The sequence below is a fragment of the Macrotis lagotis genome, chromosome 4 (genome assembly GCF_037893015.1).
Source record: "Macrotis lagotis isolate mMagLag1 chromosome 4, bilby.v1.9.chrom.fasta, whole genome shotgun sequence".
NCBI classification, from domain to species: Eukaryota; Metazoa; Chordata; class Mammalia; order Peramelemorphia; family Peramelidae; genus Macrotis; species Macrotis lagotis.
In genome coordinates this window covers 207,186,190-207,207,779 of record NC_133661.1, presented here as the reverse complement: position 1 = coordinate 207,207,779, position 21,590 = coordinate 207,186,190, and the positions used below count along the sequence as shown (strand labels likewise).

General features: G+C 36.5%; 1 protein-coding gene across 6 annotated transcripts in view; it reads right to left on the bottom strand.

Annotated features, from left to right (window-relative positions):
* The window catches only part of SQOR (sulfide quinone oxidoreductase), an 83,880-nt gene that overhangs the window by 21,210 nt on the left and 41,080 nt on the right, over nucleotides 1-21,590 (bottom strand). For all 6 annotated transcript variants that reach the window (XM_074235340.1, XM_074235338.1, XM_074235341.1 and 3 more), the window contains 4 exons: nucleotides 18,110-18,360; nucleotides 11,996-12,166; nucleotides 9,405-9,458; nucleotides 1,451-1,645 (listed from right to left, as the gene is read on the bottom strand). In XM_074235340.1, coding sequence (XP_074091441.1) covers nucleotides 1,451-1,645; nucleotides 9,405-9,458; nucleotides 11,996-12,166; nucleotides 18,110-18,328 — 639 coding nt within the window. In that variant the 5' untranslated portion in view covers nucleotides 18,329-18,360. The remainder of the gene's footprint in view (nucleotides 1-1,450; nucleotides 1,646-9,404; nucleotides 9,459-11,995; nucleotides 12,167-18,109; nucleotides 18,361-21,590) is intronic.

Below are 21,590 nucleotides of genomic sequence, written 5' to 3'. Positions count from 1 at the left end.
TCCAGTGCTAGGGAATGATAAATCATTTTAGCATTGGCTAGAATTTATTTTGTTTTGTTTTGTTTTTTAGGTTTTTGCAAGGCAAACGGGGTTAAGTGGCTTGCCCAAGGCCACACAGCTAGGTAATTATTAAGTGTCTGAGACCGGATTTGAACCCAGCTACTCCTGACTCCAAGGCTGGTGCTTTATCCACTACACCACCTAGCTGCCCCCATTGGTTAGAATTTAAAACAGTGTAAGATGTTAAGAAGAATGAATACAATCTCAAAATGGGTAGTGGAACTACATATAGGCTGTTTGGAAATCCAAACTCAACCCAAGCCAAGTCAAAGGCCTCTCACACATACACCATCACCCCCTTTCTAAAATCATAAGCCATACTTGGTGCCAAGAAAAATAACTCTCATTTATATATGCCTTAAGGTTTGCAAAGTACTTTACATTTGCTAAGTCATTCAATCCTCAAAACAACCCTGGGAGATGAATTAACATCTCAAATTTAGAAATAAGGAAACTGAAACATAGAGATGTTAAGTGACTTCTCCTGAATTACATAGCTAGCTAATGTTTGATACAGGATTAGAACTCAGGTCCTCCTGATGCCAGGTTCCACTCTATGCACTGTGTCAAGAAGCTACTTAGTCAGCAAGTACCATGCCGACAATTGCAGGTAAACTTTTATTCATAGACAAGACCTAGCTTTGGGAAAATGTATAATTATATGTGCCTTTGAGAAGAAATTCAACTTTTTGAAATACATTCCTTTGTATTATCCATTGCTCTCTCAGATCTCTTTTAAAATACAAATTCCAGGGCAGCTAGGTGGCACAGTAGATAGAGTATGGGCTCTGGAGTCAGGAGTAACTGAGTTCAAATCCGGCCTCAGACACTAAATAATTACCTAGCTGTGTGACCTTGGGCAAGCCACTTAACCCCATCACCTTGCAAAAAAATAAAAATGAAAAATAAAATAAAATACAAATTCCACAACAAATGATGTATTTTTTAAATTATCGATCTATGACATATTCACAATTCCCATATAATCATCTTTTACTGTCTTTTGTATATGGAAATATTATTCACAATTTTTTAATTCATAAAATTTTTTAAAATAATATACAAATGACTCCTGAAAGGATTACACATTATATCCATAATAAATCTTGTAATGTCTATTTTTTCCTTTAGAATAGTGAACTCAAAGTCTCTCCTTGCTGGGTAGTGAGAAATCAAAGTTGAATGTATCTATTAAACATCTCCAAAAGTTTAAAGGATTCCTGGAGAGAGAGAGAGAGAGAGAGAGAGAGAGAGAGAGAGAGAGAGAGAGAGAGAGAGAGAGAGAGAGAGAGAGAGAGAGAGAATCAGAGAAAGACAAAGAAAGAGAGAAAAAGTTCAGTGGCAGTCATTGAACTCAAGTCACTCGCTCAACCTTGGAAATGAAACATACCTTCCTCATGTAGGCATCTGACAAGTACATGATCTTCTGAGGAGCCCCTGCACATTTAATTGGAGTATTTGGGAAAGTGAAGATGGCATTGCCTTCCTTGAAGCCCTGCAGAGCCTTCCATGTTTTCTCTACAGTTCTAACAGAATAATTAGACCCTATTTTAGGGTATCTAAAACCTTCAGGCAAACCTTTGATCTGAAACAAATTAGACAAAGAAAGTAAAAACATTACCACTTTGAAACAAGGATGCTTTCAAGTTTGAGCATACACACATTACACCATATCTGCCTCAGACAAACTGAGACTAAGGAAAGACTTTAATTTTAAAAAGATGAAAATTGCCCACTTCATTCTGGGCCACCACCAGTCATCTTGACTTTCCTTCTACCATTGAACTCTGATTACTTTGGAGGAGAGAGTGAGCTGATGACTTTTGAGCAGCTCTACCTCACTTAAAGGCAATTCATGTGCAAGTCAAGATATCAACTTCATGTTATCATTGGTCCTCTTTGGGAATGAAGGATGAACAACAAATAATTTTGAAATTGCATTTCTTCCTTATTTTCAATGAAGCAATTAATTAAAAAGACATGCAGGATGCAGTTGGGTGGTGCAGTGGATAGAACACTGGCCCTGGAGTCGAGGACCTGAGTTCAAATCCAGCCTCGGGGTCTTGATACATATAAGCTGTGTGACCTTGGGCAAGTCACTTAACCCCTTTGCCTTGCCAAAAAAAGCAATAATAGATAGCTAGGTGGCAGAGTGGATAGAATACAGTTCTAGAATCAGGAAGGCCTGAGTTCTTAGGCACTTGATACTAGCTAGTGTGATCATGGGCAATTCACTTAACCCTTTTTGGCTCAAAAAAAAGGGGGGGGTTGGTAGGGCATGCATTGATGCCCTATGTATGGCAGCACTGTACTAAGTGCTAGGGTTATAAACAGAATCTGCCCAAAATACACCTAATGGAGTGGCAACCAGGGAAGGATGATTTGGTCAGAGATAAGCGCACCAGTAGACCATGCATGGATTTGTCCTCTTCTCAGAGGTGATGACAAGTGTTCATTTGATTCCAATTTTCAAAGCAAGAAAGGGAAAAACAGGGATGAGGAATATATACATAAAGGGTAGGGAGAAAATAACCTTGGTGAAGATGAAGATTTGGGGAATTCAGCAAAAAAAGCAATGGCAGCAGGTCAGTACTTTGGCAAGGTCAAAATTAAGTAAGAGAGATCCTAAAACCTGGCTGTGTCATACTGGAAGACCAGAGCTGAATGAATGTAATCTCAGATTATCTGAGCCTGAAAATCTATGCTACCTCTGGACCAAGCTCAACTTCTTTGTCAAAACACAAGAGATCCAGCAAAAAAAAAAAACATTGCACTGTTCGTTTTGATAAAATAGAACCAGTTGCTTCCCTGAAAGAAGTACACAGATACACAGACTTGATAAGAACTCATTCAGATATCTGTTTTTCCATTTAGAATAATTCTGTGTCATCATGCCCTTGCTGGGCAGTGACAAATCAGAGTTGACCCCTATCTTAAATATCCTCTAAAAAGTTCCTGGGTCCAAGTAAAATGCAGCATATTAAATTATGGAACATGAGTGGTCTTCCTCCCAGTCAGAAATGGATCAACACTCTGAGCAGTACAATCATAGGTTTGGAAAAGTTCTCCCCTCCCTCAAAGACTATTTGGATCCACTTTCCTGTCACCATATAAAGTCTCTACTATATGCAGTTCTATTATCTTTAAGGATTTCCAGGGAAGGAAATTCTCCTTTTTCAGTGACCCAACTCCAGTCTGTATCAACCCTTATTGACTTAATCAGGGTCATATTACCAATTAGCATTTGATGTTTAATTTGAATACAGGTTTTACTGACTTACTCTCCCATACTGCCTTAAGAGTGATTGTAAACCAATTTTACAACAGAGGAAACTTGTTTTTTAATCAGAAACAAAGTTTGAGCAGTGACAGAACTAGGCCTAGAAATAAAATTTTGACTTTCAGCCCAGGCTCTTTGTTCTAAAGTCGCACGTTTCCCCCAAAGTTTACTTCTAATACCATTTTTGAAGGGTGAAGGATTAAGTTGAGAACTTTCCCATCAGTCATCATGGTCCAAGGAGAAGGAACTTCCCAAGCACAATGTACCAAAGCATGATTGATCAAGGCATGTTCTGAGGCAGGAAGTACTGGGGAACATTCCTAGTAAATATGTTTTGGGGTCCACACCTGGGGACTTGGCTCATCCCTGAGTGTTTACCTCAAGACACCTGGAGAAAGTGATTGTCCTCAGGATCTGAGGGTGTTTTGGCCAAAACCCCAGATCACTGAGTTCAATCTTGTAAACCCTTGGACCTGTGCCACTTTTGTGTGAGCACTATAAAGATCTTACTTGGGAAAGTGGGTTTTGGAAATCACCCCTTCAGAAAGCATGCTCTGCCAAAGGGACTTTCCCAACCGAGACCCTGGAGGCTGTGTGCTGTGACTCGACTTCCCCAGGCAGTCAGATATCCAGGTATTGGAGACTTCTTGTTTGGGTAACTTTTTTTTATCTCTTTCCTTTCCTTTTCTTTATCAATGCTGATGTTTTCCTTCATACATATGTATATATGTAATTGTGTATCTCTTAGGTTATAAGCATATTTATTGTAGGTTATAATCTTGGGTTATAAGTATATTAAATTCTCATTTAAAGACTTAAAACAGAGTAAACGTGGGGACGATCAGAGTCAACCAAATTATAAAGTCTGTGCAGCACATAACCCTTTCTGTTATAATTTTCGAAGAGGCAGGTGGGTGGTGTAGTGGTTAGAATGGCTCTAGAGAGGGGCAGCTAGGTGGCGTAGTGGATAAAGCACCGGCCTTGGAGTCAGGAGTACCTGGGTTCAAATCCAATCTCAGACACTTAATAATTGCCTAGCTGTGTAGCCTTGGGCAAGCCACTTAACCCCATTTGCCTTGCAAAAAAAAAAAAAAAGAATGGCTCTGAAGTAGGATCTGAGTTCAAATACAACCTATTTGAGTGACCCAGGGTAAGTCACTTAACCCCAGTTACCTTTCAAAAAAAAAATAATTCCACTATCTTTTTTTAAATTGTCAATTTTCTAAATCTTACAACAAATAATGAGTTTTAATTAACTACAAGATACGCCAGATTCTAAATCCCACAACGCGTACATATATACACATAAGTATATGTGTATATATGTATTTTATGTCTATAGGCACACATATACCATATGTAGAGGTTAAAGAGCAATGTATTAGACAAATCAAAAGACTGAAGGGAATCTACCAGTTAAGGGAGCCTTTTCCAACCTCACAGATGACTAATAACCTGCCTTCTTGGTCTTAATAAGATAGTTGCAAATAAAAACAGGAAATAAATATAATCTAAGATTTATATAAAAATAGGCATAACATGTAGGCTTTCCTTATCAGGGAAGACCACATGAAACAACTTCTAACTGAATTAGGAACAAGAGAAATTGTGGGTGATAATACTGAAAATAAAAGCGACAGCCAAAATTAGTATGTTCTGTGTTTGTATACGTGTAATATGTGGATATATCTTTATTTGAGTATATATGTATGGATGTGTATGCATATATATGTATATACTCTAATTGGTTGAATCAAATTAAACCTTTTATTGTTGGTAATTAACACTTCAAAAAATGAATAAAATAAAATTGTCAATTTTCCCTTCAAAATTCTCTGTTCCATGTATTTCAAGATCACTCTTTAATCTACAAGGACAAAGAATCTTGCATCTCTCAAGGCTTCACTTTTACTTTTTATGGAATTTAATTCTGCTTTCTTAGAAATGGATGAACTATACTTCTGGTAAACCCTGTGGAATTCTCATTTTTCATTTAGCAGCATCTATATTTCCCCACCTTTTTCATCTAACCAGCCTTAATGTTTGTGAGCAAATGCAGTGCTGTACACCAAATCTCTGAAAGCTGCCAACTCCTTTTCTGCTCCACTGTTGCCAATTGTAGGTTGGCTCAACTATTCCTTAGTCAAAAGAGCCTGAGAATAAAGAAAGAAGTTACAAGGTCCATATATGCCCTATGAAGGAATATGCTGGCAAATCAATCAGTTCTCCAGGGGAAAATAAAAGTATGCAAAGCACACTTTTAAGTTTAAACTATTTTTAACATTTTATCCATCACTTTCTTAAGTCTAAACAATCAAGAAAAAGCTAAAAAACCCATGTTTAGAGTTTCAACAGTTAAATCAATAGTTATAGATAGCCTAAAATCTGCGAGTCTTAACACCAATGTTTCGCTCTCTTTTTTATGACTGCCACCAACAGTGAAGAAACAGAAAGAACCACATAAGACTGTAGGCTACATTGCAATTTTCAGCCAAAGAATTCATTCCCAAGGAGCCAGCCCACTGGCAATGAGCAACAATGTGCTGGCAAATATAATCAGTTGCCAAAACCATACTTGAAGTCTTTCCAACATTTGAAATTTTATATAGTCCCTTATTGTTATCCTGCAGAAACTTAATAATGAATCCCTTAGACTTGTTTGACATTTTGTGATATATTGCTTCTCTTGTTAGTGACAATTTAGAAACCATTAGGAAGCAGTACATTAAGCACTCAGGGTCACAGTAATTATGCTGTTAAGTCTCATTGCCAAACTATGATATAAATCAGTGAGATAACAGCTTGGGTGTATCCACTGATCTCTTTCTCTTCTTTGATTAAAAGAAAATAATATTAGTGATTACAAACTTGTATTTAGTCAATTTACTCCACAGCAAGATTACTACTAATCTTTCTAGTCCTGTGTCATCAAGTCCATCTTTCTAATTAATTGCTTTTAACTTGCATTTATAACACTGCCCTAGCTACAAAAAAAAAAAAAAAACAAATAAACCTAAAGACCTTCATCATAAACATACATAGTTCAGCAAAACAAATTCCCACATTGTCCATGCCTGGAAATATATGTCTCTTTGACTGCAAGTTCATTATGTCATTGAGAGGAGAGGAGCAGTATTCTTTATATTCAGTCCTTTGAAATGATTTATCATTGCACCCGTCAAAGTTCTCAAGTTTTTTAAGTTGTTTTTCTCTACAATATTGTTGTCATTGCATAAATTATTTTATTTTTGCTCACTTCATTTTGTCTTAGTTCATGCAAATCTCCCCAGTTTTTTCCTAGAAGTATGCCAGGCACATTTCTAGTCATTCATGTATGTATGTGTATATAGTGAACATGTCTATATGTATGTGTATGTGATTTGTGTATAGACATGTATTGCATACACAGATGGGTCCTTTTTCCTATTTTTAAAAATTCTTAATAAAAATGAATTAAAACTTGAACCTCCTTATGCACTGTACTACAAACAGAAAAAGGGATCAACACATTTATTCAGGTCAACAATCTCATGCTAAATGTTTTGCCAGATATAAATATAATTGCAATTAGCTTCTTCCAATCTTTGAAGAATTTTTCTCCTTTTTGATCTTGTTTCCAAAGATGGTAGATGGATAAGTATTGATGGCAGGCTTCTTTTTTAGGATCAAATCACTGATACTTTGAGAGCTAACAGTCTTTTGGCAGAACCAACAGCTGAACGGAGTTTTTCAGAGAAAACTATCAAAGACGTAGTGCCCAACACCATTCTCCAATAGCTATTCTTTGGGGAGTGTGACTTTGCTTAGTGTTAGAATGCAAACTCCACCCTTGGGCAGTTTACATGAGAAAAATGATCCCTATTCCAAAACTATAAACACATTTAAGCAAACCTCCCTTCTGATTCATAGCTACTCTGAAAATTCAAAGACTGTATCCCAGGTTCTTGGGTCCAACAAGCACTGGAAAGGCAAATAATGAGAATCATGTTACTGTATAGTAACAACCATACTTCTTAGATATCATCTGTAAACCCAAAGAAATGAAATTATTGACTTGGCCACATCCTGCAGCTTTTTCTGAGTTATTACGGTACAGTTGTATAACACAATTATTGGTATGGCAGGTTCCTGAAAAACTCCTTGGAAGTAACAGTGTTTCCCAGAATCATAGAATCTAGGACCTCAGCTTGTAAGGGATTTGAGAAGCCATCTAGTACAACCTATTCTTGTAAAGAATTCTTTCCAATGATATACATGGTAAGTGATCATCCAGTCTTTATTTTAATGACTATAGTGAAAGGATTCAAAGCCACTATACCTCCTGGTGGAGTTCATATGATTTTTAGATTTCTCTAATGGCTATTAATATTTTTTTCATAAAATATACTTCTATGTAATTCTACCCATTGTTCTTCATTCTGCCATCTGGGACCCATCTGAATGAACCTAATCTCTTGTTAGCAATAGCCATTCAAATACTTGAAAACAATTTGTGTTTATTCCCCTAAGTCTCCTCAACTTATCTCCTTGGCTTGAAGACAAAGCCCTTCAGGGTCCTGGCTACTCTCCTCTGAACACTCTAGAACTCACTGAATTTATGTTTTATATTGTTTAGTTTGAAGATACAGTTTCTTTAGAGGAATGCTTGCCTGGTATACTGTGAGACTGTGAAGCATTCCCAAAACTACCCAGTTCACAGAAGAAGGAATTGAACCCAGAACCTTCTATAATACAATGCCTTTCTTACCAAAATCCACCTTAAAATGTATCTTACTTTATACAACAGGAAAGAATAAACTTTAATCACGTAATATTTCCATCTTTACTAGGATCATAGATTTAGAACTTAGAGGGAATTTAGAGATGCAAAAAACCTAACCATCTCATTTTATAGATAAGGAAATTAAGGCCAGAAGAAATGGGAACAAGAACCTGAGAATGTGACCCACAGCATCAAAGTTATTATAAATAGTAAAACAGATCCAATGGGAAAATTTACAGGTGACTGTGTGACTATGAGCCATCTCTTGGCACTGTCTTTTGGTTCTCTTTCTATATAATAACTGACCTGGCCTAACTGTGGTGCAGAGGTCTGCCACTGTACTACCATCACCTAGATCAGATCTTGTGAGTAAGCTTCCCCAATAAAACCCATTTACTACAAAGTTGACGTGGACCTCTCTCCAGTATCTCTGTATTCTCTTGGTACTTTTCCCTTGACAGTGGTAATGTTCCTCTAGAGTCTGTTTGCAATGATACAGTGAATTGTCCAAGGTCACACAGTTGGTAAGAGACAGAATTAGAATTTGGGCTTAGATTTTCTGATTCCAAATATAGAATTCTTTCCATTATAATTCAAAGGCAACCCTTCAATGTACCCCTTCCCCAGTTCTTTAAGTTAATTTTAAAGAGAAGTGTAAATAAATACTTAGGTAGGAATTGTGTTTTTGAGTAATCATTTTGTTACCAAAAACAAATTTCTCAATCTTCAGTTCCCCTACTAGGCAAAAACTAGATCCTACTTCTATTTAGGGAAATGTTTGTTATGCCTCTCCCTCCTGAATCCAATACCTGAAGAAAAATTTCACCCATAATGTGATTATTCATTTCCATTCAAAAACTCATATTTCAGGGCAGCTAGTAGGCAAAGTGTATAGAGCACTGACCCAGAGGTCAGGAGGACCTGAGTTCAAATCCAACCTCAGACGCTTAAAAAAAATTACCTAGCTGTATGACCATGGGCAAGTCACTTAACCCCACTGCCTTCCAAAAACAAACCAAAAAAAACTCATTATTTTTTGGATTGGAAAGGACTGTTTTATGAAAGTGCTATTGTAAAAAGCATAAAGTCAGTTGCTAGCTAAATTCAAAAGTTAGAACATATTTGTTTTCATTGATGAAATTTCAAGATGACTCATTTTAAATGGGTGATAAAAATCTGGATATTTTCAATTATAGCCAGATGGGAATTCTAAAAATCTTGCCTGGGACAGAGCATCAACATACAACATTAGTCTTCAAACATAAATGAAACCTAGTAACAGAGAAATCATTTAAGACGTACCTTCTCAAATTCCAGCTTGATTCCAAGGGCGATAATGAGATATTTATAAGAAATCTACAACATAAAATAGAATATAACTTTAGCACAAAATAAGTAAAATATAGCACCCTTGGAATTGGGTTGCACTTTACCTTATCCCAGAAGACAAAAATCTCTCTGCAGAATGCTAGGATAGACAGACAGAAAGATAGATAGACAGACAGACAGACAGACAATGTATTTGCATACAGACCTCCTTATAGATAGGTAATCTCTGAGTTGGATCATCATAGTAATTTAAGCAACATCACAGATAAATTAAGTAACAAATTATCTGTTTCTATTTAATAATGTTTGGGTGATGGTTAACATTGCCCTGCTATAAATACCATTCCAATTATATCCCTTTTCCATTGAGGACAAAAAATTTATCTTAATTATACTGGTGGAAATGGGGGTTTTGGAGTGGTCATTTTATATTGACCCAAAGAGATTGATAGAAACAGAACAAAAGGTCTCTGATGTCAAAAAGCATAAGGAGAATGCCATACAAAATAAATGGATAAGCAAAAAATCTACTTAGAAAAAAGGTGACTGAAGGAAGTTGAGAAAGTATCTAGAGAGAAAGAAAACAGTTGTTTAGAAAAACACTATAAACATGAGTTGGAAGAAGCAAGTATATTGAATAAATCAAGACAGGAAGTTGAAGAATCAAAGAATTGATAAGACCTTTGAGAAGTCTAGATAAGAAAAGTTAAATGATATTCTGGTCTCTGAAAGTAAATAACTATGCTATTTTCCAAAGTGAATGAGATGAATGCTGTTTTAAAATGGGGACAGCTAGGTGGCACAGTTGACAGAGAACTAGAGTCAAGAGTTGAGTTCAAATTTGGCCTCAGACACTTAATGCTTGCTTAACTGTGTGACCTTGGACAAGTCACTTAACCCCATTGCCTTGAAAAAAATCAAAAAGTAAAAAATAAAACAAAATTTAAAATGGGAGCTTTTTAGGATCAGTCCATTAGAAATAACCTGCTTTTAGGAACATAAGAGATAATGAGTAGATAAAGATAAAGCCAGATGGATCTGAAAATATGTGGAAAGGACACTGAATTTGGAGTCAAGACCTGGAGTCTTGGCTCTAACATGAAAATCTGAAAAAATGCAGCAGAGTTTTAAACTATCTGTAGCTTTAAAGAATTCACATACACAACATGAATGACATCTTTGGATAAGGGAGCCTAATTCTGGGAGGCCTAGACACAATGTTCTTTTTTTTTTCTTTTGGTTTTTGCAAGCCAATGAGATTAAGTGACTTGCCCAAGGTCACACAGTTAGGTAATTATTAAGTATCTGAGACCAGATTTGAACTCAGGTTCTCCTGACTCCAGGGCCGGGGCTCTATTCACTATACCACCTAGCTGCCCCACAAAATGCTCTTAAAGCTATCTTAGTCACCTTGCTTTTTAAAGAGGTGACTCTTTCCTTTATCCTTTTTCCTGGGCTGGGAAATGCTGATACTTTAAGGATCTAGTATTCAGACTAATTAAATGGAAAAATTGACTATTTACACCCCATTATCATTCTTGTTCTCTATTCATTGTCACCAATCAGATCACTAAGCATGTGTATATAAACACACACACACAGACACATACACACACAGAGAGACACAGACACAGACACATACACACACACACACACACACACACACACACACTCAATGTCTGCACTGGAGAAATCATCTTTTCTTTTTAAATGGCAATAAGCATTACATAATCATTAGTTGTTCACTTAATCTATATAAAATACTATGCTAGATAGAGGGAGATAAAAAATACACATGGTACATACTTTCTAATCTTCTGGAGATTACCATTTTCTATTAGGGAAATAAAACAAAAATACAGATAATGATAACACACAAGATTACATGATAATTACATTTAAGAATCAAAGTGAGGGGGCAGCTAGGTGGCACAGTGGATAGAGCACTGGCTCCAGAGTCAGGAGTACCTGAGTTCAAATCTGACCTCAGACACTTAATAATTACCTAGCTGTGTGGCTTTGGCCAAGCCACTTAACGCCATTTGCCTTGCAAAAAAAAAGCTAAAAAAAAAAAAAAAAGAAGAATCAAAATGAGGTCCAAGAGGGATGTCATGCTGACAAAGGAGAATCTAGGAAGGCTTCCTGGGAGAAAGTGACATTTGAACTGGGCTTTAAAGAGTTGGGAGAGAAAAAAAGGATAAGATTCAACAGGCAAAGAGGGAGAAAAAACACCTTCCAAATACAGGAAACTATGTGAACAAAGGTGTGGAGATTGAAAAGTACCCTGAAAGGGAAAGTTCCTGAAAAGGGAACAATTAGAAGATGAGTATCCTAAAGTTAGGGCATAAAGAGGAACAGTATGATCTGAGTCTGGAAAAGTAGGATAATGTCAGATTGTGGAGGATTTTTTGGATTACTGGACAAAAGAGTCTGAACTTTATGCAGAAAGCAATAGAGAGCCATTTCAGATTCTTGAGCAGGGAAATAACGTGAGCAGACCTATGAAAGGAAGATTATCCTAGAACACAAAAACAAGCTAGACAAAGACCTTAAAGGGATGTTACCTCTCTCTCATCATCAATGCGGACGCAGTTGCTGTCTGGATCCAACTCTCTCACTCTGGATTTGATCCACTCTACTCCTGATGGAATAACACTTGCCATGGAACGGCTGGATGATACCAGTTTTTTGGCACCAGCACCCACCAGTGTCCATAGAGGCTGGTAAAAATGATTCTAAAAAAACAAAACATTTAAGAATTCCTCTCAATGTAGTTTCTCCAGAGGGATAGGGGGAAGGAGAACCCCTTGCACAAATTACTACTCTTTTGAATGAGTCACAAGAGAAATTTCTTGGAGGTTTGGTCCTATAGGATTCCCTAGGTATTGTGTCCTGAAAGATGGTCACTCTCCCTATCATACAGTCACAACAGAACAACCATGAGTGGTTCCCTGATATAGCAATATTTCAAGAGCTCTGTGATTTCATCACTATGGATATTCTCTCCACTGTAGATCTGAGACTTTCCATCACTTAGCAGATGAATTCATGAACTGTTGTGGTCCCCAAAAAATCCATCCCCTGGTAATTAACTTTCTGGTGAAGAGCCTTTTCAAATTGGTCTAGGATGGTTCTTAGAAACATTCCATCACCAGGCCCAAATTACTCTCTTAGAGTGGAAAGACCTTGGAAGTAGAAGGCCTAAATTCAAGCTGGTTCTGAATTTATTAATTATGAGACTTTAGGTAGATCATTTCACTTGTCTGTGCCACAATTTATTTATCAGAAAAAAACTATGAGGTTTCAAGAATTCAGATCTTCATGTCTTCAAGACAATATGTCCCTATATATTGCTCATCACACTGCCTAGAGATATTTCATACAGAGTTGCTAAAGGGAAGAAAGCACTTTAAGGAAGAAGGAAAAGATTCCCAAGAGATCTAGTTCAAATCAGGATTCTTCCAACTTTCAGATCCCAGAGGCCTTAGAACCAGTCAAGGACTATAAATAATACCATGGAGTGGCTATGAACTCTTCCCTAGAGTCTCTTTATTATTAATACATATTCTAGGACATCCTCATTTAGTCCCAAAACTATTCCAAAGGTTTAATTGCTTACCTCCTAACAACAGAGAACTGTTTCCCAATATCAAAAAACTATTAATTTGTGAGCCTGCAGTCCCTAAGGTACATTTTGTAATTCTTTGTTAAGATCATTGTGACAAACAATGGACAGAAGCTGGGGTTGTGAAATTGAAGAATCTGCTACCTCCATTTATTGGAAGTAAAGAGTTTCTTATTTCAAACCCACTTTTACATCAATAATACTTCAGTCACCAGCAATAGGTACAAAGAGAAGAGCAAAGAGAACCAAGAAATGAAAGGTTGGCTGGGAGTCAAGAATCAGACAGAATTGACTTCTGATTATTCTAAACCCCAAATAACGCTATTCAAATATCCAAGACTATATGCAGAACATCATTCCAAGAAGAATACACAAGTTAAATAAAAACCACAGTCCCCTCTTCTCATATAGTTTAATAAGTTCCTTAAAGATTCCCTGATGCTTCATAGTCAATTATCAAAGTTAATCCCTGGAGTCCCATTGCCATCTCCAGTAAATGGTGGCACTACATCATCCAAATTTCTGGTCTCATTATAGAGTGAAGGGCAAAAAGGAGGCCTACAACACTGCTGACATAGATATTCTATGGTCATTCTATTTGAAAGAGGAAAAAATTAAAACATATTTAAAAGAAAATATAAGAAAATATCTCACTTGTTCTTATTGGATCACAAGTACCTACCAATCAGTGACTCCTAAATTGCACAAGGAATATTTATTTCCTAGCCTCCTCACCTGTTCTATCCAGTCACAACAGAAATAAGAATGGGACATTTTATTGCCTTCAATCTACCTCTCTTATAATCTTCCTCAATCATCTAAATGGCTTGTCTCAAGAAATCACTGTCATTCAGAAAATTTTAAAAAAATTGTACCCAGCACCCCTTTAAAAAGTTTAATTGGAAACATTTCACTAAAATTCTTAGAAATTCTTAACATGCATTAATATTTCTAGTTGATCTTACCTCCTAATAGTTATCACTTATTTATTCCATTCCTTCTTTTTCTCTTTGTGACAGCTAAATGTGGTGGACTAAGCTCTGGATATAAAGCCAGGAAGATCTGAATTCAAAACTTGCCTCAAATGCTGGCCTAGCTGTGGGACCCTGGGGAAACTAATTAATGTCTTTTAATATTAGTTTCCTTACCTACTTCACAGGGTTGATGTGAAGACCAAATAAGACATCCTATGTAAAGTGCCTTGTAAACTTTAAAATCCTATATAAATGCTAGTGGTTAGTAATGAGATCACTTACATAAAGCACATTGAAAATAATATCATTATTATTACTATTATTACTACATTTTCTTCACTAAAACTGTACCCAACTCTCTCAAATCATTAGGGAAGCCTGGTCAGGTGTCAATCCCCAGAAAGACAAAAGAGTTGCTTTAAAAAAAAAAAGTCAAAATCATTCATGTGTACAACCCTAGCCACCAAAAAAATCATATCAATCCAGATTTAAATTCTCATGATTTATTTCTGATTGATAATTCATAGGTACAATAGATTCTTAATTCTATTTTGTCATATCTCTTTTAAAGTTTCTGAATTCGGGGCGTCTAGGTGGCACAGTGGATAAAGCACTGGCCCTGGAGTCAGGAGTACCTGGGTTCAAATCCGGTCTCAGACACTAAAATAATTAGCTAGCTGTGTAGCCTTGGGCAAGCCACTTAACCCCATATGCCTTGCAAAAACCTAAAATAAATAAATAAATGAAAAATTAAAAAATAAAGTTTCTGAATTCCCAGGGTCATTCTATTTTAACATATGCACATATATGTATATATAATATATGTAAATATATTCTGTATATGCATGAATATACTAGAAATGTTCTTTTTTATTTGATGTTTTAAGTTCAGAATTTTATATATTTAAAAAAAAGATGTTTGATTAACCTTCTTGTCCTAATGTAACTGAGATGTACTCTGAGCCTAATCTAACAACTTTTGTGCCTAGGGCAGGTGGTATAAAATAGAAACCAGGAAAAACTACAAAAGATGCTGTCCTCAAATCACATGGGATTTGGGAGAGCAAGGAAAAGGAGAGTTCAAGATTCTATAAAAGCCACTTCTGGGGAAGTCAGCCACAGGAAATTGTAGGTGTGAGGCAAAGCAGAATTCACCTAGGGTGCAACTGCTTGGAAAAGAGAGCATGCCATCTGCAGCTTCCTATTTTAACTAATAGGGGCTAAATTCAATCCTTCATTACTGAAGAACAGTAAGACCTGTCAGAGGCCATAAAAATTCCAATACCCCAGAACACAGTTCTAATTGCTAAGCCTCTAGCAGGAAATGGAAAAGGAAAGAAAGAAATAAGTTTAAATAACAATAATAAGATAAATGCTTTTCAAATTTTATCGTATTTGATCTTCACAGCAAACAATCCTAGGAGATAAGTGCTAGGAGACAAGGCAGAGACAGGCAGGGATCTGATCATTCACACAATCAAGGTCTTATAGTGAAGGAGCTGTCCAACTGCTGGTTGGCTCTTATTTACACTATTGAGTATCCCAGAATCAGAACAAATAAATCCAAGGTGTCATAAGTTTCCCAATAACCTTTGTTTCTTTATGATAATAATACCTAACATTTATACAGCACTTCATACATTAGTTCATTTGAGTCTTTCTACAACCCTACAAGGTAGGCACTATTATCCTCATTTTATTGTTTTTCAGTCATATCAGTTATGTTTGACTCTTCCTGACCCTATTTGAAGCCTGAGACTCTATTTGAGAATGAGAGAGATTAAGTGATTTTCCCCAAGGTCACACAACTAGTAATCACCTGAATCAGGTCTCAAGTCTTACTGACTCCAAGTACAGTATTTTATTGATTATGCTACCTAGCTGCCTGATTTCAATACAAAATTTCTTGAGTTCCATGGGAGCATGAGTCAGTAGACTGTCTCTCTCTCTCCCTTAAATCCAAAAACTACTGTGAAATCCATCTAAACTTTTCAATATGCTTAGACTGTAAGGGAATTTACCAAGTGCATCCCCCTCATTATCAGATTAATCAGTCATCTGTTTTTTGCTCTTTCCCATACTTCATCTTAAGACTGCCTTTGCAAAACCACCAGAGGCAACTAGGTAAGGCACTAGGCCTGGAATTGAAAACATTCAAGTTCTGGCAGGAATAGGATGGAGAGCAGCAAGGTGGCAAAGTGTATTAAAAATGCCAGGCACTGGGATGGCTAGGTGGTGCAGTGGATAGAGCACCAGCCCTGGAGTCAGGAGTACCTGAGTTCAAATCCAACCTCAGACACTTAATAATTACCTAGCTAGCTGTGTGGCCTTGGGCAAGCCACTTAAGCTGATTTGTCTTGCAAAAAACTAAAAAAAAAAAAAAAATGCCAGGCGTGGAGTCAGGAATACTCATCTTTCTGAGTTCCAATCTGGCCCTCAGAAACTGACTAACTTGTGACTCTAGGCAGCCCACTTAACCCTATTTGCTTCAATTTCTCCATCTGTAAAATGAACTGGAAAAGGAAATGACAAACTACTCCAGTATCTTTGCCAAAAAATCCTTAAAAGGGGTCACAAAGATTCAGACATAAATGAAAAATGACTGAACAACAATATAGATAGGTTGAATGGAGATTTCAATTCATTTTCTCTCCCTCCCATTTTCCTAATTTTCCTTTTACTTTTGAGGGTTGCACTTCCCTTCCAGTTACCCAGGTTCAAAAACCTCAGCATAAATTATGATCTCTCACTCGTCCACACAATAAGCAGTTAGGTGTTGCAGTGGATCAAACATCAAGCCTGGAATTAGGAAGACCCAAGTTCAAATTGGAAGATGTGAGTTCAAATACTTAAAAGCTGTATGACCTTGGGCAAATCACTTAACCTCTGTCTGTCTCAGTTTCCCCATCTGTAAAATGTGAATGATAATAATACACCTACCTCCCAAGTTTCTGTGAGGATCAAGTAAGATAGTATTTGTAAAGTATTTAATAGAACAGTGACTGGCACATATTACATATTATATGAATATTAGCTATTATTATCCAACTAGCTTTCAGATCTTATCACTTCAACCCCCACATATCTCGTCTCTGTTTGTTTCTCACTACTATGACAGTCACCACTCTAGTTGTAGCCCTCATCCCTTCTTCCCCCAACTAATACATTAGCCTTTATAATTCATCTTCCTGTCTCAAGTCTCTACCTACCCCAATTTATTCCTCTTACTTGGGTCATAATGATTTTCCTAATGCTCGTGTCTGACCATGAAGTCAAAAAACTCCAGTAGCTCCATATTTGATGAGTACTATTTCATCTTTATCACATTTTTTTAAATGTTCATTTTATCTATATTTTATATTTACATAATCATTCATCTACATATGTGCCTATAATTTATAAATAAAAGCTAGTATTTAGTAGGATTTTAGGTTTGTCAAAGGTTTTACATATAAAATCCTTTTTGATAATTAAGTAAATAAATTCATATTAGGAATGCATGCTCAAAAATTATTTACCAATGTGGTTCAAGAATGAAGACTTTAGAAACCACTGCTTTACAGCACCACCCCTAACACACTTTTCCAATGAGTCCTGTACATATTATATGGTCAAAGTATTCAGTATTTGTCCTTCCAACAAATAGTGTGAATTAATTTATTTAAGAATTGATTGATTTGATCTCACTGAATAAGGGGCTTTCAAAAGTCTTCTCTTGTTCTATAATTCATTCACACCCTAAAATTCTTTTTTTTATTTTAACATTTTATTTGTTTTCCAATTATATACAATAGTAATATGTATCCATCATTTTTGCAAGGCTCTGAATTCTACAGTTTTTCCCTTCTCCTCCCTTCCTTCCCCCCCCACAAGGCTGTCTGACAGTCTCTATATTGTTTCCATGCCATACATTGATGTAAATTGAATGTTATAAGAGTAAACATGAGAATAAACATAAACACCCCCCCCCCAGAAGATGGAAAACCTCAAGAATAGAGAGAAAAAATGTACTTTAGTCTGTGTTCAGATTTCAATGGCTCTGTCTCTGGGCACACCCTAAAATTCTAATCCCAACTTACCTCACAAGGTTCAATAATGGCTATATTTTTAGCCCCCACTTTTCTCTTCATTCGGGAGCTCATGGTGATCCCACCACTGCCACCACCCAAGACCAAGACCTCATAGTAGTCCTTGGCAGCACAGTGGGTTCCTGTGTGTAGTTGAAACTTGCTAGTCTGCTGAGCTCCCCGCTGGAGGAAAGAGGCAAGAAGCCTAGTTGGGGGGCAAGGTACCACCATGACCAGGGGAGTCCTCCTTGGTCCTGGTCAATCTGAGGGAGGGAAGAAGGGAAATGACAGCATTAGAAATAATAAGTAACTCCTATATATAATATTTCCTTAAATAATACACAAACAAGCAGAAGTTGAGTTGGGAACTTAATAAGCATAATCATAATAGAAGAATTTACAAAGTACTTTGCAAATATTATCTTTCTTAGCTCTTACTATCTCCATAATAATATTTTACAGATGCAGATATGAAGAAGATTTGCCCAGGTTCATGCAGTAAGTGTCCAAGGATTAATTTGAACTTAGTCCTTTCTTACTCAAAGTCCAATTCTAAGAAGAAATAATTCTGAAAGATTTAAGAACTATGCTCAACTAAATAATCAATGTTATTCCATATTAATAGAGAAGAAATTGCCTAAAACATGTCAGAGATAATGGACTACTATGCAAAATAGAATTTTTTTAAATTTTGATCATTGAAAATGATCAATGTTGGAGAGATTATGGGAGGACTGGGACATTAATGCATTGTTGGTGGAGTTATGAACTGATCCAACCATTCTGGAGAGCAATATGAAACTATGCCCATAGAATAATAAAACTGATCCTACCCAGCAATACCAATACTAGGCCTATTTCCAGAAGAATTCATAAAAAATTAGAAAAGTCCCACATGTTCCAAAATATTCATAGTAGCTCTTTTTGTAGTGGCAAACAATTGGAAACTAAGGGAAAGTCCATCATTTGGAGAATGGCTAAACAAGTTATGGTATATGAATGTTATCAAGTTTTATTATTCAATAAGAAACCACGAATGGTTGGACTCTAACGAAGGATGAAATGAATTACAGGGACTGATGTTGAACAAAGGGAGTAAAACCAAGAGAACATTGTACTCATTAACAACAACATTGTGAGTTGATCAACCTTGATGGATGAATGTAACTCCCCCCCCCCCCCCAGCAGTTCAGAGAGCTTGGAGGCCTGCTATGGACAATACTATCCACATTCAGAAGAAGAAAAAGAAAGCAAAACAAAAAAAAAACCTACAGAATCTGAGTGAACACTATTCACTTTTTTAAAATTTCTCTTGTGTTTTCTTTCGCATCTCATGGTTTTTTTTCTTTTCCCCTTGATCCTAATTTCTCATAAAGAAAATTAATAATCTGTGACCATGTTAAACACATATGTGTATATACAATATTCACCAGACTGCTCACTGCTGAGGGGGAGGAAGGTGGGAAGGGAGTATAGAAGGAAATTATGTAACTTAAAAATATGCATATGCATGTAGGTGAATGTTTAAAAAAAAGCTTTCACAACATGTAACTGAAAAAATAAAATTAAATATCAATTGGGGGATAAAGAAATCCTTTTTTGGAGGGATGTGTTCACCATGGAGATGTATTTGATTGTACTTATGTGATAAAGAACTTTTATCTTTCTTTTTTCCTTCCTTTTTTTCCTTTCTCCCTCCCTCCCTTCCTTCAAGATCCAATTCTCTATCCACTATCACCTAGATATCTTTAAGACAGTAGCTCAAGTTAGTGTCCACAGTCTTCAGTGAACATTTCCCTACCTTTCTCTTCAGTCCCTAACATTTCCCATGAGTAATCTTTGGATCATATATAAATGGATCATTGACTCATTTCTATTGTTCTATCACACTTCCTCCCCAAGGAAACTTGGATTCCAGCCCAGAAATTCTACTGGGCTCAGTAGGGTGGATTGTCTCCTGATATTACCAAGAACCAAGTCCCCTTTCCAGGGCACCAGCTCCAAACTACCTTTCTCCCTTAGAGTTTTACTTTATGAGTTATCTTTCCACATTAGAATGTAAACTGCTTGAGGGTAATGACCATCCCCCTTGTATTTGTATCCTCAGGACTTAGCAGTGCTTGGTACATAGCCATTGTTCATTCATTTAGTCATGTTCAGCTCTTCATGACTTCATGAAGGTCTATCTTCCACTATCTCTTGAAGTCTATCATGTTAATGCTCACTGCTTCCATGACATCTTCTACCATCCCCTTTTCCTTTTGCCTTCAATTTCCCAACATTAGGTTCTTTTCCAATGAATCTTGTTTTCATATTATGGGGACAAAATATCTAAGGCTCATTTTGATTATTTGTCCTTCCAATGAGTAGTCTGAAATTATTTAAATATTGATTTATTTGATCTCCTCACTGTACAAGAGACTTTCAAAAGTCTTCTCTTATATGATAATTCAAAAGAACTGATTCTGCAACACCCAGCTTTCCTTATAGTCCAACAGTCACATATTGCTACTGGAAAAACCACAGCTTTGGCTAAATTGATCTTTGTCAGCAAGTCATGTATCTGAACAGATCTTTTTTGGGATGGTAAAGAAATGGAAGGGCAGCTAGGTGGCACAATGGATAGAGCACTGGCCCTGGAGTCAGGAGTACCTGAGTTCAAATCCAGCCTCAGACACTTAATAATTACCTAGCTGTGTGGCTTGAGCAAGCCACTTAACCCCATTGCCTTGCAAAACAAACAAACAAACAAAAAAAAAAAGAAATGGAAATTGAAGGGATGTCTGTCAATTAAGGAATGGCTGAACAAGTCATGGTACATGAATGTAATGGAATATTATTGTTCTATAAGAAATGATGAGCAGGTAGATTTCAGAAAAACCTGGGAAAAACTTACATGAACTGATGCTGAGTGAAGTAAGCAGAACCAGGAGAACATTGTACACAGTAATAGCAACATTGTGTGATGACCAACTAAGATAGACATCTCTTCTCAGCAATACAGAGACTAAAGACAATTCTAAAAGACTTGAGATGCAAAATGTCATTGACATGCAGAAAATGGATCAAAGCCTACTATTTTCATTTTTTATTTGTTCTTGTTTTTCCTTCTCATGATTTTTCCTTTTGTTCTGATTCATCTCCCACAACATGACTAATGTAGAAATATGTGTAAAATGATTGTGTATGTATAACCTTTATCAGATTACTTGCTTTCTTAGGGAATGGGGAGAAAAGGATGGAAGGGAGAAAAATCTTATAAAAACGAATGCAAGTGATATATCTGCTTTTTTAGCATGCTGATCAGATTTGACATAGCTTTCCTTCCAAGAAGCAAGTGTCTTCTAATTTTGTGACTACAGTTGCTGTCTGCAATGATCTTTGAGTCTAAGAATATAAAATTTGACACTGCTTCCATTTCTCCCTTGATTTATCAGGAAATGGTGGGTCCAGTAAATATTTGATAAATGCTGTCTCTCTCTTCCTCTACTCC